Source organism: Protopterus annectens, chromosome 11.part0 (assembly GCF_019279795.1).
Source record: "Protopterus annectens isolate FY-2018-M chromosome 11.part0, PAN1.0, whole genome shotgun sequence".
In the NCBI taxonomy this organism is placed as follows: Eukaryota; Metazoa; Chordata; order Ceratodontiformes; family Protopteridae; genus Protopterus; species Protopterus annectens.
Window position 1 is genome coordinate 478,231,184 of NC_056745.1, and position 11,875 is coordinate 478,243,058.

The 11,875-nt window shown below is 40.7% G+C and overlaps 1 protein-coding gene across 1 annotated transcript in view; it reads right to left on the reverse strand.

The window, feature by feature from the left end:
- The window catches only part of OSBPL8 (oxysterol binding protein like 8), a 3,324,100-nt gene that overhangs the window by 1,652,927 nt on the left and 1,659,298 nt on the right, over positions 1-11,875 (reverse strand). The window contains exon 16 of the mRNA XM_044087980.1: positions 10,635-10,733. Coding sequence (XP_043943915.1) covers positions 10,635-10,733 — 99 coding nt within the window. The remainder of the gene's footprint in view (positions 1-10,634; positions 10,734-11,875) is intronic.

An 11,875-nucleotide genomic window follows, 5' to 3' on the forward strand; every position in this document is an offset into this window, starting at 1 on the left:
TTTGAGTAAGGGCACATGATCTGAACTGCCGATACATAATAAGGCCTTACTAAGCTTAGTGCTACTGGTTACCAAAAAAAGCAACTACTATAAAATTGAATTCAAAATTTAAACCAACTTTAACTGAAGTACTGAATACTGTAAATGAGATAAAATAACTGGAGGTGTAATCTTTATAATAGGGAAGGAGCAAATTACATATAAATAAATGGAATTTGTGGGAACAATGCATGCAGAATAACTTTAGGAGGAGGAGGAGGAGGAGTAAGGTTTAAGGGAAGGCAGGAAGTGAGCAATTTATATAATGTTGGAGTGGATAATTGTTAAAAATACAGAAAAGACATGTATTGTACATTGCAAGAATATGACAAATATTAATACTCTCAAGATAATCCACACCAGAAGTACGAAACACAACTCAAGTGAATAGCAAAATAAATCCACCGGATTGCTTAAAACCACAAATGTATTTAATACGAATGTAAAACAGCAGTTCCAAACGTCAAGCGCTTTCACTAGGCTAAGCTAGCTTCATCAGAACGGTGAAACAGCTTATTGCTCTTCATTTTAAATAACAAAAGGCGCCAAAAACTAAGAAGCCATATTTAAAGCAACATGATATGAATTAAAAACTTGTTCAAATATAATAAATTCATTGTTTCAAAAATATATAACAATATAAATACAATAATTGTGAATAATCAAATAATTACATATATACTTTAGAATAATTCAAGTCTTGAGAAAATTTAGAAAATTAATATTAGAAAATTGATATGTTAGTATTTTTTATATATATGTATGCTTTAACTGTTGAAATGATGATGCTTTGTATACCTCTAAAGGTTATTCAACATCAAGAGGGGCTTAATAGTGAAATAGTCATTAATACCAGGTATTCTGGTAGCATCCGTTAAGACTTGCCAATATAATTCTCTATAAGCTAATGAATTCTTTATATTGCCACCTCTGGGATTACTCTTGATTACTTCTATAATAGCAAATTCAAATTTATGCTCATTCCCTTCTTTTAAAATGTGTCTGGCAAGTGCATTTTTTGTATCTGTTTTTTATGCTGTATAAATGAGAATATATCCGCTGTCTTAATAGTCTTTCAGTCTTGCCCACATAAAATGAGGGGCAGACTGTACACAACGCGATGTATACTACCATCCTAGTTTTACAATTACCCTTGACTGGATATATTCTAGTTCTATTCTCATTTCCCAATATGATTGAACTCCTTGTGTAAATATTTTGACACTGTTTGCATGTCCCACATCTCGAAGTGTGTGTATTTTCACTGCTTTTTGACTTACATCCCCTTTCTAGGATTCTCTTAATGTTCATACGCATTTTGTTCACAAATTTGGGTTCTACTCCCAGTTTCTCACCTATTTCTATGTCTTTGGTTAAAAGATGCCAATTTTTAATAATGATGTTTTTAATATGATAACTATAAGGACCAAATTCCAGAATACAAGCTCTAGAATATGTAATATCTGTTGCATGTGCTCCTACTGGGTCCATAGCTTGTTGTTCTGTAATTTCATTGTTTACTGTTGAATTTGATGTACTGCAGGACCCAAGTAATGGTTTGTATTTAACTCCCCATTGACTTATCACATATGCAGAAGTATCCACCATCAAATCATTGTCGTAGCCTCTATCCAAAAACAGAGATGTAATGAAATCAATTTCCTTAACCATGTCATTGTATTTTGAACACATTCTTACTGCCCTTACACATTGTCCTTTGTAAATATTTCTTTTCACTTTTATAGGGTGAAAACTGTTAAAGTCCACGTAAGAATTAGTGAAGGTGTCCTTTCTGTATACGGTGGATTTTAATCTGTCCTCGTCAGTGGTTATTAAAGTGTCAAGGTACGGTACACCATATTCATTAGCCACAAAAGTAAACTTTAAAAAATTACTACTGCTGTTAATGTAGTTAATAAATGCGGCAAAAGTGTCTAGACTCCCATTCCATAGAATATAAATGTCATCAAGGAATCTGGAATAATAAATGATAGATTTATCATGTATACCATCCAAAACATGCTGTTCCTCCCATTCAAGCATGACCAGGTTAGCGTATATGGGAGCACAAGCTGCTCCCATAGCAACCCCCCTGGTCTGCCTGAATATTCCCCCTTCCCCAAACAGAACTTTGAACTACAGATTAGAGACCGCCTTCCCACTGTGGATTGATATCGCAGTATCAGCAAAGAGAAAGGGATGGGAGTGTTAAGTGAAAGACCAGCCCTGGTAGTGTTTAAGTCAATTCTAAACAGAAGTTGCTGTTAAAAATAGGGATAACAAGTAGGGCATATAAAATACTCCAAGAAAAATATAAAAATCAGAGTTTAGAATAGATTGGAAAGAGAGACTGCAAAAAATGTTTACAAAGGAACAACGGAAGGACATTTGTATGGCTCCCAACTATATCACAAAGTCCAATAGGTTTTGGATTTCTGCTCGGAAGAGTTTGCATAGATATTTTTATACTCCACACAGACTTCAAAAAAAACCCATAAAGGTAAGGGGGGAACATTTTTTTCTGAATGTAACAAACTGGCAGATTTTAACAATTCCTTGTAGAGTACTGTGTTAAAAAATGCTGTAGGTCAAATATCTGTAACTAAGGAAATGGTTCTTTTGAGTAAGGGCACATGATCTGAACTGCCGATACATAATAAGGCCTTACTAAGCTTAGTGCTACTGGTTACCAAAAAAAGCAACTACTATAAAATTGAAATCAAAATTTAAACCAACTTTAACTGAAGTACTGAATACTGTAAATGAGATAAAATAACTGGAGGTGTAATCTTTATAATAGGGAAGGAGCAAATTACATATAAATAAATGGAATTTGTGGGAACAATGCATGCAGAATAACTTTAGGAGGAGGAGGAGGAGGAGGAGTAAGGTTTAAGGGAAGGCAGGAAGTGAGCAATTTATATCATGTTGGAGTGGATAATTGTTAAAAATACAGAAAAGACATGCATTGTACATTGCAAGAATATGACAAATATTAATACGGTTTGTTTTCTTTTCTATTAATGTATGTGCGCCTATGTCTTAACTGACAATTCAATAAAGGTGTTTAAAAACAAAAGCACCTTAAAAAAAAAAAGCTTTTTCTCTGGCCACCAAAATTCCAATCTTCCAGTTGATTCTCTGGTAGCTACATCTCTAGACAAATCTAGATGACAGTATTACAGACTGAAGATAGTCTTCTCTGCTATCAGGCTATGGACGGCTGTCATAAACTTTTGAAATTAAAAAAAAAAAGTTCAAAGGTGTCCAAATGTAGGCAGATATAATAAGAAGTTATGTACTCACCATAACGTTCCATGTGAGTTGTTCATCTCACCTTTATTCTTTACTGATGGGTTCAGAGCCGATCCATCGGCTCCGGTACAGCCGTTTGCAAAGCTCGAGGTTTACCAGTAGCTCGAGGCCAAGCACCTTATCCCATGATGCACTGAGAATTATCTCATATCTTGTTTACTGCGTGTACCATAGCCATATAACTGAGCAATCCTCCCAAGGAGAGGAAGAAGAATAGTGCAACCAGGATGAGACCAGCCTCTAGGTCAATTTTCAGCCAGGAGGGGGAAGGAGGGAGGGACATAAGAATGAAGGTAAGATGAACAACTCATATGGAACGTTATGGTGAGTACATAACTTCTTAATGTGAAGTTGTTCAACCTCACCGTTCATTCTTTACTGATTAGTAGCGACGCTAGCACCATCAATCTCAGGTGGCTCATGGGAGTACATTCCTCAGGACCGTAGACCCAAAAGAAGCCTTGTCCCTGGAGGCCTTATCAGCTTTGGAATGAGTGATAAAAGTATGAGGTTTAGACCAAGTGGCTGCAGCACAAATGTTATCTAGGGGCAATTTGGCTTGGAACGCAGAAGATGTAGAAACTGCTCTGGTTGAGTGAGCTTTAATCTTGTGTAGTAAGGGCATATTAGCAGCTGAATAAACAAACGTGATACAATCAGATAGCAATTTAGAAAGAGTTGTTTTAGCCACTGGTCTACCTTTTCTGGCTTCAGAGAATGACACAAAGAGCTGGTCTGATTTCCTGATATCTTTTGTTCTTTCCAAATAAAATCTGAGCTGTCTGTGAACGCCACCTTTGTGCAGCATATGCTCCAATTTATTGGAATGGTTAGGGAAGAAGACTGGTAACTCAATGACTTGGTTATTAGATTCTGAACAAACTTTGGGAAAAAAGGAGGGGTTTGTCCTAAGAGATACTCTATCAGCATGGAAAATCAAACAAGGAGGGCTGATAGATAAGGCTTGAAGTTCTGACACTCTGCGGGCATAAGTAATAGCTACCAGAAATATGGTTTCCCATGACAAAAATCTGAGATCACAGGATGATGCTGGTTCAAATGGGGGGGGATTATAAGAGACAGCATAAAGTTTAGATTCCAAGGAGAATAAGGAGTTTTCACTGGAGGCCTCATATGGAAAGTTCCTTTGAGAAAGGCCTTGGATAACTTGTGAGACATTATGTTTAGCCCGTCAGCTCCGAGATGAAAGTTAGATATAGCAGCCAACTGAACCTGAACTGTTGCGGCTGCCACTCCTTTATTAAAGATCACTGTCAAGAATTCTAATATGGACGTCAAGGGGGCTTGATAAGGATCAATGTTCTGCTTAGAAGCCCATATGGAAAATCTCTTCCACTTACTAAGATATAATCTTCTAGTGGATGGCTTATGGGAAGACAAAAGGCTCTGTTTTGTCTCACTGGAAAAGTTATGAAGCCTGGCTATGAGGGGAACTGGAGCAGCCAAGCTGTCCAGCTTCAGTGATTGCAAGGAGGGAGGGAGGTCCCCCGACGGATGTGTCAAAAGGTCCGGAACTGGGTCAAGAATCCATGGATCCTCCAAGAAATGATGATGAAGAAATGGGAACCAAATCTGCCGAAGCCAATGAGGGGCTATAAGAATGATGGTCCTTCCCAGGGATTTTGCTTTATGTAGAAATCTGGGTATCAACGGGATAGGAGGAAATGCATAGAAGAGACCCGGGAACCAATTGTGTACAAGTGCATCTCTCGGGGCTTCTCCCGGAGGAGGAATCAGGGAAAGTAGCTTCTGCATTTCGTGCTGATGTGGCTGGCAAAAAGACTGCAGCAAGGCTGGCCTTATTTGTGGAAAATCCAGTCCGCAATCTCTTTCTTGATGGACCACTTGTGTAGCAACAAGAGTGCCCTGCTCAGTTTGTCTGCTATCACGTTGGATCTCCCCGGGATGTGCATTGCCAACAGAAAGCACTGGGAGGAAACAGCCCACTGCCAAACTCTGAGGGCTTCTCGGCAAAGGGGGGGGGGTAAAACTTGGTTCCGCCCTGCTTGTTCAAGTACCAGACTACTGACATATTGTCTGTCTGAATTGCAATTGTTCCTAGAGGAAGAGAGTTCTGGAAGTATTGCAATGTCAGAAGTACTGCTCTCATCTCCAGAACATTGATATGCAAATGTGACTCTTGATCCGTCCATGTGCCTTGGGCAGTCTTCCCCTGAAAATGCCCCCCCCCCACCCTATCAGGGAAGTATCCGTGGTCACAGTGGCTGTTGGGGGAGGTAGTACAAAGGGGCGTCCTATGGTTATATAAAGAGACGTCAACCACCACTGGAGATCTCTCTTACAAGAGTTCGTAATTAAGATCGTGTGATTAATTGGAAGTTCCTGATAAGACCATTGAGTGATCAACAGCCACTGAAGAAACTGCATCCTTGCTAATGGTATGGCCAGGATCGCTGCAGCCATCAAACCCAAAACTTTTAGAACTTCTGCGGCTGGTGCTCTTGTCTTTCGATACCAATGTGCTAACATGCTAGCGAAGGAGAAAGACTCTCTCAATTGGTAGTCTTAGAGTGGTGGTTGAAGTGTCTAACTCGGCCCCTATAAAAATTATATGTTGCAATGGCGACAAGGCAGACTTTTCTGAGTTGACTGTAATGCCTAAGTGATTGCAGAGTGTCAGAGTGTATTCCCTTGCCTGAATCAGTTGATCTCTGGTGGTGGAGATAAGGAGCCAATCCTCTAGGTATGGAAACACCTGGAATCCTAGATGCCTCAGGTGAGCCGTGACCACTGCCATGCATTTGGTGAACACTCTGGGGGCTGCAGTGAGACCAAAGGGCAGGGCTCGAAATTGATAATGATTGGCTCCCACCCAGAAATGCAAGTGATCTCTGGATGGCCTGGCCATTTTTATGTGGTAGTACGCATCCTTGACATCTACTGAGCACATCCAATTGTCTTTCCCTAAAAAGGGAAGTACTGACTGTAACGTGACCATCCACAACTTCTCTTTCTTCACAAATTGGTTGAGTCTGCTGAGGTCCAAAATGAGTCTCCAGTTCCCTGTTTTCTTTGGAACCGAAAAGAACCTTGAGTAAGTTCCGAATCCTATTTGGTCTGCTGGGACTGATTGGATGACTCTTTTTTCTAGCAACTTGTGGATTCTATAGTTGCTTGTTCCCTGTAACTGGCTGGAATGTCCGGGATTCTCCTTGGGGGTGGGGGGTAGAGAAAGGTATGAAATACCCTCTGGAAATGATACTATGTACCCAGCTGTCTTTTGTTATATATTGCCAGGCATCTGGGTACAAAGATAAGCAACCTCCAACTGCCTCCAGAGCAGGACAGCCGGGCCTCCTTTCAGGAGCGCTGATAGGGCTGACCAGAGAAGTGATCTCTCTCACCATAGTGCTGCATACCCCCTCTGCCACAGCGGCGGCATCTACCACTATTACCCCCTCCTCTGCCTCTAGAAGGGAGCTCACCACGTCTGTCCTGAAAGGCTACTTTGGCGTTCCTGAACCACATCTTTCCTCCCCTTTGGGGTAAGGTCGATTAGGGGTGGAAAACATACTCCGAAAGCAGACAGAGTCTTTTCCTCCTGTTCACACCTGGTCAAAGTTTCCTTCACTTTCGGCGCAAAACGAGATGAGCCATCAAAAGGGGTGTTCACGAATGAAGACTTAAAGGGCTCTGCGAAGGAACACAAGCGCATCCAGCAATGTCTCCTGAGAGCAATTCCTGTACCCGCTGCTCTACTCGTCCCATCAGCTGCATATGATATGAGACACATGGACGAGTTCACAACAGAAGTTAGGGTAGTAAGCTGGGTGGAAACTTTGTCAGAGGCCCCTGCAGCTACAGTACTTTGAAGAGCCTCTCCCAACTCCTTAAGGAGATCTATTTGCAACCTAGTGAAATAGGTCAAATAGTTCAGTAAACGGAGTATAAAAGTCGCTGAACTAAACATGCATTTCCCATTTCTATCCATGATCCTAGACTCTCTATTACGAGGATTAACAGGCGAGGAAGGCTCAGACATTTCCTTTTTGGTGGCCGCCGCCACTATCATGGCATCAATAGGGACTCCTTTGGACAAAAAGGTTTTATCTACTGGGTAGAAATAAACTTATTAGGCCTTCGAGGAACAGGCTCCATGGACTCCGGTGACTCCCACGTCCTCCGAGAGACCAGCTGCATGAGCTCATTGAAAGGCGTAGACACCCAAGAGGTGGAGGGTTGAGACCCGAAAGCCTTCACGAGAACTGACTCGTCCTCAGTAGGGCTTTTGGACTGCCAATCACCCCTCTGCCTAAAGATCTCGAGTATCTCCACAAAGGAGATATCCCCAGAGGGGGACCGTGGGGACCTTTCTGACTTATCCAAGTCAGTATCAGATGTTAAAAGCTCCTGTGGGGAATCCAAGTGTCTCCTCTTGCAAAATCTCTTCCTGGGGACTTCCTCAATGAGAGCCGTGGGGAAGTCTCAGAAGAGCAGGGGGAGCCCTGCGAAGCTACCTGAGACTCAGGGTCTCTACGCCTAGCCTGGACGATGGAAGCAGAAGCGGACACAGGCGCTTTGGGGGATAAGGAAGCAAGAACTGGAGTCTAGGATGTCTTGGGGGACAAGACTCTCTCCTCGTGGCTTCAAAGGCATCGAGGCTCTGATGAGAAGGAGTCGATGGACCCGAAGGAACCGCCAACCCCTCCGGCACAGAGGCCGCGGGCTCTGAGACGGAGGTAGGAGCCAAGCTTATTTGAACCAAAGCCCTGAGAGGAAGTGTCGGCACCAACAAGTTGGTGCAACTATCCTCTCCAGACCCGAGAGGAGAGTGTCAGCTCCTAGAGTCCCCGGTCGATGCAGAGGACATCAGAGTAGATGGAACCAAGAACACTGGAGCAGGTCTCAGCACCAAAGGCTCCACGATCAACAGGTCGGCTCCCTCCGGGTCCAAAGGTCCAGTACGGCTCGGAGGAGGAGCAGTCAAGTCAGGGGTAATGGTCTTCGGTTCTGACGCTAGGGTCGGAGCAGACAATTTAGCAAGACCTGGTGCCCATAAAAGTTTCTGCACCAGTTGGTCCATATCCAAATCTGACAGGCTGACAGAAGACCTAGAAGAATGCACCGACGGTGCCGAGTGAAGTAGTGGAGAAAGAGGCCTCTCAGATACCGTCTCCAGAGCTGTGGGCCGGGTCCGAAAAAAAAAGACAGTCGGATCCGAAGTCTGTGGAACCGATGTCACAGTCGGATGTGAAGTCTGTGGAACCGATGTCACAGGATCTTCCACTTTCTTGGATTTCTTTGACAGTTGGGATTCCTTAGAGTCCCCTGAGGAATTAGAGGACTTGCTGGCCACATCCTGGTCACTCAATGCTGCATGAAACAGATGCTTCAACAAGCCTCTGTCGACAAACTTTCTTTTCCTCTCCAGTAACATCATAGAGGAAAAAGAGTGACAAATACTGCAAGACTCCTGTAAATGGACAGCTCCTAAGCACTAAACGCACATTACATGGCCATCAGTCACCGACATTTTTTGCCAACAGTCTGGACACTTTTTAAACCCACACTTTGGGTGCTTATCCTTGTCATCAGCCATATCCAATAATCAAAATGTCTTAGGCTAAAACACAGAACAGAATTACACACACTAAGCCTAAGAAGAAAAAATATTCAATATATATAATATTGAAGAATCACACCTAGGCTCAAAAAACACACCACACAAATAAGCCTAGAAAAAAGCCAAAGGTAGAACTATGCTTTAAACTGTAAAGAGAACACACACCCTATAAACAATGGCCCAAAAGACAAAAGGCCAACGCTAAGCTAACTATATATATATATATATATATATATATATATATATATATATATATATATATATATTTATAAACTATGTAAAAGGCAGAAAGATTTAAATGAGGCCAAATACACGAGGCCAATAAAACTACACTAAATAACACACACGGGAAAAGGGAAGCTTTAAAGAAGCTACACAAGACTACACTAACAACTATTTAGCAGGAACAATAGAAATAATTTTTTTGAAATAACTTGCAAAATACGCTTTTTGAAGAAATATTGCTTCGTGCAAAACTGGAACCTCTGGTCAGTGCCGCAGCAAACTAGATTTGAGGTAATTCTCAATGCATCATGGGATAAGGGGCTTGGCCTTGAGCAACTGGTAAACCTCGAGCTTTGCAAACAGCCGTACCGGAGCCGATGGATCGGCTTCGAACCCATCAGTAAAGAATGAACGGCGAGATTGAACAACTTCACATCAAACAGTTCTCCTACTATACAATAATTCCTTAGGGTTACACATGACTAAAGTGTAGTACTCCCAGATAATACCCACAGTTAACTTTTGAGCAGCTTTATGAAGCTGTACATCTACTGCCATGCAGGCATGCAATGCATCAGAAGTCTTGGTTAAGGCACTCTCTACATACATCATTTTTTCCTTTTTCTTCTCACGAGGGACTTTAGACGTTTCTTGCCTCACCTCTCTACTCACAAACTAGCAAGGTTTCCACAGGTGTCAGCAAGGTTTATGCAGAATCCTCAACAAATACACTTGCCATATGTTGCCGACATCAAACAAATGTATGAGCTTTGGAGTCGCACCTCTTTTTCTGAATTTTTAGGCAAAACCCAACATACATCTTAAACTTAAGTCACACATTCCTTAGATATGACACAGTGCGATAATTTTGATCAGCTTTAGCAAAAAACATCACACAATGATAACAAGGATGAAATCTGATATACCATCCTTTTTTAATTAGATTAAGCAACATCTTATCAAGATAAAATAAGAAAGCTTATGAACGGCTTTGTTACTAGAACACTTAATGTTTTCCTTAACTAATTAGCTCAGTCCAGAAATCTACACCCTAAGCAAAATGAAACCAAAGTAATATACACACCAGTTTCAGAAAACAGCAATAATAGAAAGATTACTTCACTGCACTGTGCCACTGCATACAAACCAGGATCTTGCTTACAGGCTAATGTACTTTAAAAAGGTACAAATACAAAATGGTTTTGAAACACTGGAAAGGGACAAACTGGTAGGAATAACACAAAAGATGAATACATACAAGGTTATATTAATCGAGTAACTAACTATAGCAAAATAAATGGGATTGCCAACAGTTTTGGGCAAAGTGATTAGGAAGTACATGTAAAGCAGACATTTGTATTTCACGCAAACAACATGCTTTAACTTCAAATAAAAATATAATTTACTTGGTATATTTTGCCATTTGGGAACAAGCAACAGAAATTCTTACCTTTACAGTGAGCATACGGCATGGTCATGACATAGTCTTCCCCTCGATTTAAAAAGGTAAGTCTAGCTTCTCCATCCAATATGGCAGATAAAGAATTACCTGTAACAAAAGAATCTCCATTACTACAATACAACACAAATTCTGACACTAATATGCATTCCTTTACTGTCAAACCATTCTAAAATCAAAAAATTTGAATCACTAAAATTTTGACAGGAATATTTTCATTTATTTATTCTCCCTTTACCCACTTAATTCAAGTCAGGGTCACGAGGAAATCAAAGCCTATAACAGAAAAACAAAGAAGACACTAGACAAAATTCGAAACCAAACACTAAACAAAATTCAAAATAACAGAAAGGTTTCAAGAACATGTATTAATGAACAAGAAAGAAGGCAAGTGGGTTGAAACACTGAATACAACTATTAGTTAGTGATGTATAATGACATGTAACTACTTGTAACTATATCGGGAAAGACATTTAGAATATATTATGAAAACCTGACAAAGCTCAACGTGAAAATGGATTTGTGAATGTTTTGGATTGTTATTATGGATTTTCTATTAAACTCTTGTTAGTTTATGCATGGCTCCAGGAACTTAACTTTTATCATGAAATCAAAGCCTACCCCTGCACTCAGTGAGTATTCCACATAAGAAACTTAATGCACACAAACACTCACATGTGGAATGCACACTTACAGGTAATTTGCAGGAGCACAAATTAACTCGTGTCATATTTTTGGGATTCGAGAGGAAACTACAGAACCCAGTGAAAACCAACACGAATACATGAAAGATGTGCAGGCACTGCACAGAAGGCATCCCATCTGAAAAATTAGGTGGACCAAGCACTATGAAACAGCAATGCTATGTGATGCACCTCTTTATAGCAAACCATCAAAAAATATAAAACGAGTGCAGAAAACTGCTTACTTTTAACTTGCATGTTTCACTTTGCTTTCAAGTTTCGTGTTTATTTCCCATATGTAGTTTTCTAGTCGGATATCCACACACAATATATTGTATCTCTGTGCCTTGAGCTTCTTTCAAGCTATCAGACAGAATCAGATCTCCTTTGCTACATACACTAACATATAACTGGCCATTTTATGGGATACCTGTACAATAAATTTAATGACAATGGATGAACACCAGAAGTCATGTTACCACCACAGAATAATATACATCAACAGACTTCAGTTTAAATCTGGCAGCGTTTGTACTTGATCAAAAGGGG